General features: G+C 36.6%; 1 protein-coding gene across 1 annotated transcript in view; it reads right to left on the reverse strand.

Annotated features, from left to right (window-relative positions):
- Positions 1-1,569: 1,569 nt before the first annotated feature.
- SNAP91 (synaptosome associated protein 91) overlaps positions 1,570-14,408 on the reverse strand; it is a gene marked incomplete at its 5' end in the record, with an annotated part of 156,294 nt that continues 143,455 nt past the window's right edge. Inside the window, 4 exons of the mRNA XM_082669274.1 lie at positions 1,570-1,670; positions 3,539-3,641; positions 7,097-7,201; positions 7,961-8,044. Of these exons, the coding sequence (XP_082525400.1) occupies positions 3,549-3,641; positions 7,097-7,201; positions 7,961-8,044 (282 nt within the window). The 3' untranslated portion in view covers positions 1,570-1,670; positions 3,539-3,548. The remainder of the gene's footprint in view (positions 1,671-3,538; positions 3,642-7,096; positions 7,202-7,960; positions 8,045-14,408) is intronic.

Here is a 14,408-nt window from a genome sequence, read left to right on the forward strand (position 1 = left end):
GTTCATCCTTTTCTTTTTTGGAACATGGAATTTCAGTGTATTTGGCAGTAGCCACGCAGTCCCAAGTTTAATGACAGCTGATTAAAATTGTTCTTTTTATCCTTGTCTTTACTTTATTGGAAAATAATCAAAACTATGTTGGCACAGACCGCATTTCTCATCCTGAATGTTTTAGCATTTGCAATATTTTGTATATGATAAGTGCGTCATCTGAAACAGACTTTTTCCCCTAAGAAATAATCAAAGAGAGAAAGATTATGTTTGCATTTTCTTTGTTCAAGGTGTTTATTGCATCTCAGAGGGCATACATGCACTGGGTTTTTCAACTGAAATACAAAGAAAAGCCGTTTTGAGATTGGTTTTAGGTAATTTTTCCCCATTACAGTGTATGTTATCCCCACAGTAAATTCAGATACAACCACTTTTAAATGGTACCATACATCTATTGAATAATTTGAAAAAAAGGCAAACACCTTTCCAACCCAATATGCTTTAACGAAAAACTGCCAAGCCACTAGCAACACTGATCAACAGTGACCTCATTTATGCATCGAAATCTTAAGCCAAGCCATCAGCACAGACAATATGACAACAACTTAAAAATTAACGAATACAATATGTACAGTAAAGGATACAATTCTCTGATTTAGTTTAAATTTTAATCACAATGGTACAACAAAACCTACTTTGAGTTCAATTGAGGGATGGAAGAACACCACGCTACAGAACACATAAAGAAATACTAAATTAACAGATGTACATAAAACCCACAAGAAAATAAAAATATGTGCAGTAATCTTTAAATTACAGTTATACCTTGGAGTGCCTTTATAATCACTTGAATAGCACATTTCTAATTGCATTTTCACAGACATGATGGAAATGGACCCTTCACTTTTCAGCGCATTGAATCAAAAATGAACAAATAGGTCAATTTAGATGCAAAACCTGTCAAATATAATTAAAATATATATTTTAATATAGCAGTGATTGAATATGGAATTCTTCCCATATGAATTTCATTCTTGATAAGGTAGCTTCGAGGAGAAATATTTGTTATGGACATTAACCTTTACATTTTTTTAAAATAAAAGTTCTTAACATATACAGTGCCACAAAAATAAACACTTCCCACAACAGCTGAAGTTCCTGTGGTTGGAAAAGTGTACTCCACACCGAAAAAAGTTCTGTATATTTAAGAGTGTTTTCCTTACTACCTGATATCATCACACTATGTTTGTAACGTACATACAGAAGAAAAGAGAATTTACGGGGAGAGTTTAGATTTGTCCAAAAGTTATATATACATTGAAACCTTCAAAAACACAGACACGTCTTTCCAAATGGCTCACCACACAACAGCTGCATCATCCATCCATGGGTGAGGTCCAGAGAAGCACTAAAGGCATTAGAAACATCCATTCGTTGTTTACATCGTACAACACACAAAGAACCCATATACACTACAATTCTGAGAGTAGGGATAACAGCTAAGGTAGTACACATTCCTACTGTTCACTTTCACAGCTGTGCTACACGTTTTGGAAGAGAAGTTATGTATAAGCATTGGGATTGGTACTGGTGGCTCCCTTTGAAACTCTGAGCATCAGTCTTATTTGAAGTGTCCAAACTCATTATTTTTTTTTCCTATTCAGTCACAAAAATTGCAGCTGTAAAGATAAAAAGCACTCGAATTAGAAAACAATACTACGTACTCCTCAAAGATTTTACCTTCCTTGCAATTTTACTTCGCTGTTACAATGAAAATCTTTACACCAAAGGTTTTCGTATTACCAAAGTCACATTTATATACTTTTCACAATTCTTTAAAACAAGCTTAAAATTTCATCCGGGGGGGAAAAAAAAAACTTTCAGTGTATAGCTTCATTTTTAGATAAGAAAATTCTATCGGCAAGATTTTGAAATTTGGATACTTAGAAACCTTAGCAAGACATTCAGTACCAATTAAGAACAGCTAACCTTAAAAAAAGGGCAGTGAAAAAAAGGGGGAAGGGCAGGGACTCCCTTTTTTTTTTTTTGGTCCTTTTCAGTTATGGTTTTCAAGGAGCCACTAAACAGTTGCACAAGTGACAGAACAGAATAGAGGGGAGATATCCCTGGCGATTCAAAGCTTTCGCGTATGCCACCCCCCACTAGTCACCCTATCTCCCACGCTTCATCATCTCTGCCAGGAAAACTTTCCTGGGGTCTTCAGGCTTAGCCATGGGGGTAACTCTTCTTCAGAACATAGTCTGTATCTGTTCCTCTTTTGACTGTGAATCTCTGAGGGCAGGGGCTGTCTAAAGCATCTCTGTTTCAGGTCCTTATCGGAGTTCCTGCACAGACTGACAGCAATATTACTGAACAGAAGAAGGATAAAAGGCTGCCCCCTGCAGTGTCCTTGGTCATTCCTGAAACTTCAGCTGCTAAGAAGTAAGTGATCATTGTCTTACGTAAGCCTACCTCAGCCCAATCCACACCAAAGTGGGACAGAAAAGTTGGGCACAAGGAGAATGACTTGGCTGAGATGCCAAGGCCTTAAAATGATAAATTGTTTATTAATTTTGTATGAAGAAAAAACTCATAAGGCAGGAATCCACAAAAATCTTAGTAGGCATTTGAGAAAGTTTAAAAAAATATAGGTAGTAGATATAGGATAAAAATAACACTGGATGGGGGTCCAAAAGCTTCGACACTCTTACTGCTCTGCCAGTGTGGCCTTGGGTAAATCACTTAATGCCAAGGAACAGTTTCTTTAGCTGTGAAATGGAGGCAAAAGTATCTGACTAGTTTATCTCGCAGGGTCTGATCTTCTACAGAGATGGTCAAAGAGTTAATGACTAGCAAGTATGAAAAATACCATGTAAATGAAAAGCATCATTAATACTGTTCATCCACATTCAGCAAGTATTTCTTGAGAACCTACCCACTGTGTTAGGTGCTGGGGCTAGTAGTAAACCCTTTTCCTTCATCAGTTTTCTTCTGTAAGTCCACTATTAGTCATAATGTAATTTCATAAACTACATTAGAAATTTAAAACTAGAATGTTAGAAATTTAAAATTTTGCTTGAATGCAGAAATACAAAATAATAATCTAAGCTTTATTTGATGAGAATAAAGGAGAATCAGCAAAATAAAATTATAATTATTGTAGCCAAATATATTCTTAGACAATTTCTAAATGAAGTATTATAAATGTTACCTTTCCATAAATTCCAGTCATCATGGAATGAAGTGGTAATTTTCTAATTTATGTAGTAGCTTGGGCAACTTTGTGCCTTATCAGTATAATCTTTGTGCTTTCCAGTGTAAGGACAATTTGGAGGTTTCTCTCCCTCTTAGTTTTATAGATTAAGATTAAAAAAATCATTGATAAAGATAGCTTTCAGTATTGCTTTAACAAGCATAAACATTCAAATTATTATTATTATATACATGTATTTAAAACACAGAAGTACAAATATTATACCTAATAAAATAGCTAAGCACAGCATAGGTCATTATTACAAGCCCACAGGAAAAGCTCAATATTAGATACCTTAAATTGTTTACAAGAAATCCTTGATGTTAAGATCCGCTAATGGGTCCTTTGCTGGAGGTTTCTTGGGACTCTGAGTGGCAGGTGTAGGGCTTGGAGAAAGCTAAGGGGGAAAAGCCAGCCCAAGACAGTGGAAACAGAAAGCAAACAGAGAGATAGATAAGCATTAGGCCGAGCACATACCACAGAAAACAAACATGCAGAAGATTAGATGGCTAAAAGTTTACAAAATCTACTTTGTTCTACTTAGTCACAGTGTTGTTTTAGATTTTGGATTTATAAAACACACTTCAAAGGATATTGGCTTTCTTGAAATTCTCTGACATCAAATTTAGCCAAAGTAAAATTTGAGGACTCTGGTAGAACAATATGGATGTTAGTTAGGGAAGATGTGAAAAACTAGTCACATTAAAGCTATTATGAATATACAGTAAAAAAAAAAAAAAAAAAAACCCAAACAATTTCTCTATTCAAAGCATTTTTCTTTGAGTTATTAGTACCACTAAACTAATAAAGGAATATAAATGACTTCTCTTAGAGTGACAGTGAGTTTGAAGGAAAAATGGGAAGAAAACAGCTTGCAGAAAGTTCCTTAAGAAATTATTTTAAAATATCAGCTAAATATACTAGGATTTCATGTAAAGTATTTTAAGTGAAAACCTGTCAAGTTTTGGGGCACTGTTAGTTTCAGATGAGCAAATAGTCTCCTAGTTATGAATGTCGCTAATTCCAATCTTGCCTATCCAGCTTGTAGAGAGGACTCATTATTACAGACTATAGAGAAGAATCATACTAAACCTGCAGCAAAAGCAACAAAAAATTTTCTTACCTTGTTTCTGTTTAGTGAATACCTAAATTATTTCATTGTGTGACAGACATAAGTTCTAGGAACAGGCTTTTGCAGGAATGTTAAGGTCCAAGGCCTTGAAAAAGGTCATGGAATTTACACAGAGCAATAACTGACCTGTATCCTTCGAATCTAATTAATTTCCTATGCTTATAACATGATGGAAACCTCAGAGACTTGGGATTGTAGGGCACGGATGTATGTTTTCATTGGTTCCATAAACAAAGCTCCAGAAGTAAGAAGTTTTGGATTTGCTCCTATGTCCATGAACTACTGACTGACTGCAGTATTTATCAGTCAAATTTCCATTTTTAAAACTGGGATCGTATTTCATAGAAAGACCGGGGTAAGGGTCAACGTTGGCTGGAAGATAAGAAACTCAAGGACTGGTCTATAATTAATAATTAGGTGATATGACAACATCGTGATACTAACCAACTGAGCAATAGTGGCATAGTCCACATATCAGTAATGAAAAACTGTTTTGTTTTCTAAAGCTATCAACTCGTGTTTATTTTCTTATCTAGTATATAATCAGCTATGCTTCTTCTCTGATATAGGAAATACAATCTAAAAATTGTGTAAGTATGGCATACCATTTCCTAAATTACCATAAATTCAATTAAATGATTGAAAACACTGTGTTTTCATCATATCATCTATTTTTCATTTTCATTCTTTGAATTAAGTAAGCAAACTGATGCTCTGTAACACTAGTATCACACAGAAAAACTACCTTTAATAATAAAATTATATTAATTTATTTCTAAAGCTTTCAGCACACCAAATACAATGACTTTTAAAAATCTCATAAAAATAGGAACATCTTTCCTTTTTTTCAAAAAGGTGGTAGATAGTCATGGATATATTTAACCATCAAGGAGACATTCACAATAAATGAGATCCTTCTTAGATTTTAAATATATCCAGATTAAATTTAAAACCAACTATTACACCTAAAAGCTTCCTCACTACCACCCCACTCCCCCCAAACAACTTTAGGCAGCGTTCATTAGTATGAGAGCAGAACAGAAGATTTCTCATGAAGCCAGTGCTTTGGCTATGGCCTTGAAGGCTAGAGTCTCTTACAGTGTAAATTCATCTCTCTGGACACCCACCATTCTCTCTCCTGGTCATTATGGCTTTTGACGGTTAAAGTAAAGAAGTTGAAGAAAGCAAATTTTGGGAACAGGTAGAAAATGAATTTAGAAATGATTCAAGGAAGCAAAGGGGATTAAAGTACACTCAGAAAGTTCACAGTAGGATTCCTTGGCTGAAACAATAAAAATACCCATGTGGTAAATTAAAAACATTATAGAAATGAAACTATTTCCTGATATCCTTAAAATATATATGAGCTATGTGAATAGGACTAGCATGGTGCTAGTAGTTACCATGTTCTGTCTCCATCTAAATCAATTTCTCACAGTGACCTCTTTGGTTCTACACATACCTTCACTTTGGCCAGGCAATTTATAAGAGTAATAAAGAAAGGGTGATTCATCAGTATGAACATCACTATTAGCAGCAAAACCGTTCAACCAAGTGCATATATTTTAGCATCTTCATAAATGGAGGTAGCACATTGTGCAGTAAGACATTTGGCCTCATCTAAAGAGAGGTTTGCCCTTTGTCCTGGACCCTGGTAGGTAATCTCTCAACCCTTGGAAACGTCCTGAGTGATACGAATGTCTTCATTATTCAGGGTGGGTGTCTGGAACCACACCTGATAATTTATGTTAACAAGATGACTCAGGGTGGAGGGTTAGCCATGCCAGAAAGACCAGCCGTGGGATTACAGAGTTCAGTCTTTGGGCCACAGGATATGAGCCTGACCTTCAGGGAGGGAGGAGGGCTGGAGACTGAATTATTTCCCACGTGGTTGAACTCAATCAGTCATTCCTATCTAATGAAACCTCAATAAAAACTCTGCACGCTGAAGCTCAGGTAAGCTTCCTGGGTTGGCAGTATGGCTTGCGTATCCTCACACGTTGATGCCAGGTGGGTAAGGCATCCCTGAGGACAAAGAAGCCTCATGTGTGGGCCCCTCCCAGACTTTGCTCATCTCTTCTTTTGGCTGGATCTGATTTGCATCTTTTTACTACACTTAAAGTGTCATCATAAAGTTAGTGCTCCCCTGAGTTCTACGAGTCATTCTAGAAAACTGTCTAATCTGAGGATGGTCCTGGGAACCCTCAAATCTGTAGGCAGCTGGTTGGAAGTGAGGGTGGCCCCTGGGACCTGAAGGGTCTGATGTGAAGGCAGCCTTGTGGGAACTGCTCCCTCAGGCTTTGCAGTTTGGCAAGCTCACTGCAGTTCGTGTTACTAGTCTTGGGCAAACTTGGCAATCTGGAGGACTGTGTCACTAACTTTCCGTTTGGCTAACTTTGGGAACACATAATAAGAGTATGGATCAGAGCTGCTCATTTTTTCTGGACTAAATGCCTGGATACTTTAAACACCTGGTAGTTCTCAGGAATCATCCTGAATTAAGTAGGAGAGGAATGGAGGGACTTTAGGACAGTTAGTTATTTCCATCATTTTCCTCCAAATGTCACACTATGGCTCATCTCTCTTCCATGTTCCCTTTACTTCTGAAGCAACAGGTATGAAGACTGTATCAGGTAAAAACATTTTTAAACAGTTTGTCACATGACAGTTTTCCATTTATAAAGTAATGTCATTCTTTTGTGGGACATTTAAAAACGGACCTGTGTGCCAGGTACAGCTGCAGCTCCAAAGGGTGGCCTCCTCATGGGCTGTGCAAACATGACAGGCTGCTGAGGCATCACGGGCATGCCTGTCCCAGCAGGAGGCTGAAAAGCAGAGCAGTTCATAGCATGAGTGGAATCTACTCTGGCAATGCCCTGACCTTTACGTCTTTAATATGTTCCTGAAAATTTTTCTTTCCTTTTTTTTTTTTTTAAACCTCTTTATTGGAGTATAATTGCTTTACAATGCTGTGTTAGTTTCTGCTGTATAACAAAGTGAATCAGCTATACGTATACATATATCCCCATATCCCCTGAGGAATCCAGGTCTGTGAGAAAGTATAATTTGTAATTTTGAACGATGGGTGCTGGGAGGCTGCCAGATGGCAGAGAATCACTGAGGGGCAGTAGGAGTCTGGCTGGCCACAAAGCATCCTCACCCCACCCAGGCTTTGCTGTTGTTTATCCATCTCCTGGAAGCATAGTTCTTGAAGAGATGAAAACTTGTTTCTTTACGGAAAATGGCTCTAAAATTTGCTAGTGATGAACGTGGTAAGTGAAAAGTCCTAGTATAGTGATTAAAAGTGGATTTTGATGATTGAGCTAAAAATATGTTTGGTAAATAGTACTTCAAAAATGACATAACAGTGTACTATAAAAATTATTTTGATGGCAGAATTTAAGTGTCTTGTAAGGGACTCAGTCATGCCCTCTGTAGACTACTTAATGTCTAAAGCAGATGACTTAACTTTTTACATTTTACTTCACTGCATTTTGGGGAGAATTATATTCTATAGTTAATATGGGATTTGGTGAAGGCCGTCGAAGTATTCATTACAATTTTTAGCACCGGTCATCACTCACCATTGCAAATCCTGCTCCAGGCTGTCCGACAGATGGGGCCCCGGCAACAGGAGGAACTGAACTGGTTGGAGGTACAGCTCCTTGCTATGAAAACGAAACAACACACACACACACACACACACACACAAACAACAACAAACAAAAAGAACCAATATAATTTGGTTTTAAAATGACAGAATACAATTTTAAAATGCATGCCCTTAAGTATGTGTAAAGATGTAAAGAAGTCTCAAATTTCAGTTTTAAATTAAAAAAAAAAAGGCACTAGCACCACGCCAATGATACGAAGAAGGTTACTAACTTGATGTTCACTGTTGTGGTGCTATTTGGGTTCACTTATTCGGGCTTAGCTTACACTCAAGCACTGGGCTTCGTCTCTATCTCCTTATACCACCCTCACTGTAAACAAGTCAAATTTTTCTAAGCTTGTCTTTTCCTATCATTATATCCTCCAATAGGCACTGAATTAGAAATTTAAAGAATGCTTTCATTTACATTTTTAATGCTTGGTTTCCATTTTCCCCCCCATTTTTATATTATTCTTTCTGTGTTATATTTGCTTCTGACTTTTGACTGTTGTACATTTGCACAAAGACCAAAATTAATTCTAAGTTTTAGGAAGCATTTAGAGGACTGCACATAATATCATACATATATCCCATTTCAGGCACAGGTTTGATAGTTTTCAGTCACACACCAAACCCCCTAATATTTCCCTTATGTATAAAATTAACCCTGCTGCAATCTCTTTAAGTTAACGGTTAGAGCAAAATCCTAATTGAAAAAGAAAATACTATAGTAATATCAACAAAAATGGTGGAATAAGGAACTCGAAGAGTCCCCCTAGGCATAAAAGCAATGGAAAAACAGGCAAAAATGGTCAAAATCAACTTTTTTGGAACTCTGGAACCTAACTAAAAGTTTGCAGCAGCCTACAAAGTACTTAATCAAAAAAAAAAATCAGCTGAATCTTGGTAAGAACATTGAGCTTTGGGGCATTTTAACTTACCCTAGAGTTCCAGCCACTGTTCTCCAGTTCAGCTGTAGCTTTGAAAATAACAGCACACAGTCCCAGTAATAGTACCGCGAGGAGCAGAATATATTTTAATTATTTGCTTTGTCTTGTCTCATGTATAGGTGGCTCCCTGGAAACATTGGCCCAAAAGGCTTGTCCTTATCTTGCCAAACTGGGAACCCATCTAGTGCTAAAGCTGTTACCTGAAGACATTTGTGGAAAATACTTAAAGGCAAATTTTTCAGTTGTTGCTGTATCAGGCAATGGATATCAGTCAGCAAAAACAGCAGACTAAACAAAAAGCTCAGAAGGAAAGGCTGGAGAATGAGATGCTTTGAGGATTAAGGGGTTGAAAAACCCAGACCTTCTCCTGGGAATTTAGATAGCCATGCACATGCCCAGGGCTGTGCATATGCTCAGGAAAGATGTGAGATGCCTCTGGGTTGACTTTGAGGCTTTAAGAAAGCAGCAGTGATCGCTAAGGCAGAGTTGCAAACTGCCTGGTTGAGTCTGAAGTCATGCCTAATACATACTCAGAGCCCCTCTGCAAAGACTGGGAGATATTTTTGGTTCCAGGAGTTTAAGTAGTATCTGTCTAATCATTAGCTGACCACTTAGCTAAAAGGACAAAACAAACCAACAAACAATACCCCCTCCCTCCAACCAAGGTAGAAAACAACAAAAAAGGTAGCAACAAAAACCTTGGGGAGAGGGTAGAATATGATTTCCAAAGCTGCCATATTATAATATTCAAAGTGTCCAGGTTTCAACAGAAAATTATGAGGTATGCAAAGAAACAAGAACATATAGTCCATATGCAGGAGAAAGATCTCAAATCAATAACCTAAACTTCCACCAGAAGGAACTAGCAAAAAGAAGAACCAATTCCAAAGTGAGCAGAGAAAGGAAATAATAATGATTACACCAGAGAAAAGTGAAATAGAGATGGGAAAACAAAAGAGGAAATAGAAGAAACCAAAAGTTGGCTCTCTGAAGAGATCAATAAAATTAACAAACTTTCAGGTAGACAAACCAAGAAAGAGAGAGAAACTTACATGACCAATATCAGGAAAGGAAGTGGAGATATTACTACCAACCTTGCAGAAATAAAAAATTATGAGGAAATATTATCAGAAATTACATGCTAAAACATTAGATAATCTAGATGAAATGGTCAAATTCCCCGAAAGACACAAACTACGAAAACTGACTCAAGAAGAAATAGAAAAATCTAAATAGTGCTATAGCAAGTAAAGAGACTGAGTCAGTAATCGAAAACCTTCTATCACAGAAAAGCCCAAAACCAGATGGCTTCACGGGTCAGTTCTATTACATTTATAAAGGAGAATTAATTTCAATCCTTCTCAAGCTCTCAAAAAAAAAATTAAAAAAATAGAAGGGGAACATTTTCTAATTATTCTTTGATTCCAGTATTACTGTGATACCAAAGCCAGACAAGAACATCACAAGAAAAGAAAACTACAGACCAAATCCTTTACAAACATTGATACAAAAATTCTCAACAAAATAATAGCATACCACATCCAGCAGCATATTAAAAGAATGACACACCAAAACCAAGTGAGATTTATCCCAGGAATGCAAGGTAGGCTCAATCAATGTAATATGTCATATTAATAGAATATAAGAAAAAAAAGATCATCTCAGTAGATGCAGAAAAAGCATTTGACAAAATCCAGCATCCTTTCATGAACAAAACAACACTAAATAAGCTAAGAACAGAAGGGTAATTCCTTAACCTGATAAAGGGCATCTGCAAATAACTCATGGCTAACATCGTACTTAATGTTGAATGACTGAAAGCTTTCTCCCTAAGAACAAGACAAAGATGTACTGGAAAGTCTAGTCAGGGCAATTAGGTAAGAAAAAGAAAGAAATAGCATCCAGAAAGAAAGGAAGAAATAAAACTATATTTGTAGATGATATGAGCTTATATACAGAAAATCCTAAAGAATCCACACACAAAAAAACTATCAGAGTTAATAAACAAGTTCAGCAAAGTCACAGGATACAAGATAAGTATACAAAAATCAATGTGACATTCACCTTACACTAGCAATGAACAATAAAAAATGCAATTATAAAAAAATTAATTTACAACAGCATTAAAAACAACATACTTAGAAATAAATTTAACAGAGAGTATAAGACTTGTACACTGACAACTATAAAACGTTGTTAAAGAAATTAAAGAGGACTCAGATAAATAGAAAGATGCCCTCTGTTCATGGACTGGAAGACAAGATTGTAAAGATGGCAATATTTCCCAATTTGCTTTATAGATTCGGAGTAAACCCTATAAAAATTTCAACAGCTTCTTTTGGAAAAATGGACGATCTGAACCTAAAATTTATATGGATATGCAAGGGACCCAGAATAGCCAAAACAATCTCGTAAAACAAGAACAAATTTGGAGGACTCACACTTTCTGTTTTCAAAACTTACTACTAAGCTACATTGATCAAAACACTGTGGTGCTGGCATAAGAACAGACATATAGGTCAATACAACAGAATAGAGAGTATGGAAATAAATCTATATATCTATGGTCAATTGATTTTTGAGAAGAATGCCAAGACCAATAAATGAAGAAAAACCAGTCTTTTCAACACATGGTTCTGGGATTAACTAGATTTCCACATGCAACACAAAGAATTTGGACCACATATGAAAATAAGCCTAAAATAGGTCAAAAACCAAATGTAACAGATAAAACTATACAACTCTTAGAAGGAGATCTGGGTGTAAATCTTTAAGCTTTGGATTAGGTAATGGCTTCTTAAATATGACACCAAAAGCAAAAGCAACAGGGCTTCCCTGGTGGCGCAGTGGTTGAGAGTCCACCTGCCGATGCAGGGGACACGGGTTCGTGCCCTGGTCTAGGAAGATCCTACATGCCGCAGAGCGGCTAGGCCCGTGAGCCATGGCCGCTGAGCGTGTGCGTCCGGAGCCTGTGCTCCACAACGGGAGAGGTCACAACAGTGAGAGGCCCACATACCACAAAAAAAAAGCAAAAAAAAAAAAGCAAAAGCAACAACAATAAAGATAGACAAATTGGAGCTTATCAGAATCAAAAACTTTGTGCGTTAAAAGATACTACCAAGAAAGACAACTCACAGAATGGGAGAAGATATTTGCGAATTATGTATCTGATAAGCATCAGGTATTCCAGAATAATAAGGATCTCTTAGAACTCAACAATAAAAAGACAACCCAATTATAAAATGGGCGAAGGACATGAACAAACATTTCTCTGAAAAAGGATATACAAATGGCCAACAGCACATGAAAAGATTCTCAATATCATTAGTCATTAAGGAAATGCACATGAAAACCACAATTGAAACCCTATGCATTGCTGGTGGAAACATAAGATGATGCAGCTGCTGTGAAAAAGTTTGGCAGTTCCTCAAAAAGCTCAACAGAGTCACACAAGTCCTGGCAATTCCATTCCTAGGTATATTCCCAAAAGAACTGAGGACATATATATTCTTACCAAACTTGTATACAAATAACAGAAGCATCTTTCATAACAGCCAAAAGTGGAAACAACACAAATGTCCGTCCATTAATGAATGAATAAATAAAACGTGGTATACCCAAACAACAGACTAGTCAGCAATACAAAAATGAAGTACTGACACATGCTACAACACGGATCAACCTTGAAAACATTAGGATAAGTGAAAGAAGCCAAAAAGTCAGGCACAAAAGGCTCCAAAGTATATGATTCTGTTTATATTAAAAATCCAGAATAGGCAAGTCCATAGAAACAGAGGAAATTTTTGAATGTCATGGTATAGGGAAGGGGAAAATTGGGAAAGACTGTGTTCCTTTTTGGGGTGATGGAGATATTCTGGAATTAGAGAATGGTGACGGTTTTACAGCATCAAAAATATACTAAAAATCACTGAATTATACACTTTAAAGTTGTGAAAATGGTGAATTTAATGTTACATAAATTTATCTCAAAAATTTTTTAAATGAAAGAAAATCCAAAGGGTAGCAGAAAAACCCACCCCGCCACCGTACGCTTCTTTGGCCTAAGGATGATTTTGAGCTGATTATTTTGAAGAACGGCAGGAGAAACTCTGAAAATGGTAGAAATTAAACTTTTGTAAGGGACATTTAGATTTATAAAGGAAATCTCCACTTGTAAGGGTGTCTCCTTCTCTGTACTGGGAAGAGAAGGATGACTAAATCACAAGAGAATCTTATCAATGGAGAAGTCACTGACTTAAATCTACATAACAAATCTTACCTTTGTTGACCCTGCTTTTCCTGGTAACCTCCCCACATCATTCTTTCTTTTGTCTTTAGCTGAAGATGGTATATTTAAGCTGGTGGCTTGGGCCACCTTGGGGAGTTACTCATTTTTTTCTCTGGGTATCTCCCTGTATATATGAGGCATACATGTTAATAAACTTCTGTTTTTCTCTTGTTCATACGTCTTTTATTACACGAGTCTCTACTAAGAATTCAGAAGGATAGCGGGAAAGTTATTTTTCCTCCCCTACAAAGGAAGTATTATACTTCACATTCACTCTACTCAATCATTTCAACAGGTTAGGTGGTAGGCTATTCACTAGACCCAGAATTGCATATTTTATCAGATTTGTGGCATACAATAATAACTGTATTTACAAGAATTGTATCATTAGGACTTAAGACTGTGAAAGAAAAAAGCTACCAAAATAAAATGAACCTGCAGATAATCCTGATCAGACAAATGGGTCAAAAAATTTAAAGGGAGTCTGTTTGTCATTTTGCTCAAATGGTAGATTAACTCTTAATAATTTACTCCCTCAGTGTTATTTGTCCTAAGGTTTTAAAAGTTGTTTTCTTTTTCAACACTCAACAAAATCTTTCACCTATAGGCATATAAAGATTAGTTGTTTTTAGGGGGAGAGTTGTGGATTCTGTGGCCTCCTGCAAAATGCACATATTTCCGAGTTGCAAGTACCTTCCTAGTTTGTCTGATGGAAACTTAACAGGTCTGTTGTGCTCAAAACTAGGAATGAGTAACCCTCTTGATGGCCATGATGATATGCCAGTCCTGTTAAAGGTTTTTAGATATAACTTGGGTTCTGTGGTCTGAAAAACTTTAGAGCTGCACCACCAAGTAAAAGCAAGGCTACAGCGTTGTTCAGGAAGAAGAGCTTTGCAGTAAATGGCAGTGAATTTTTATACAACTAAGTGAGGGTTAATAATGATAAAATAACTGCATAGGACAGCCTTCCTATTATTACCTAAAATGTTAAAGAAAATAAACAAAAGAAATAGGACTACATGTAACTCTGCCCTCCTAATAAATTATTTCTATTGTTCTAATTTCTCTTTCCACAGCTGCTTGTGGACACTTTATGCTAGAGCCTACTGTCTTTAACTTTCTGGAGTTTCACTATGAACAAC

The sequence above is a fragment of the Grampus griseus genome (assembly GCF_964374135.1).
Source record: "Grampus griseus genome assembly, chromosome: 13".
Classification (NCBI taxonomy): Eukaryota; Metazoa; Chordata; class Mammalia; order Artiodactyla; family Delphinidae; genus Grampus; species Grampus griseus.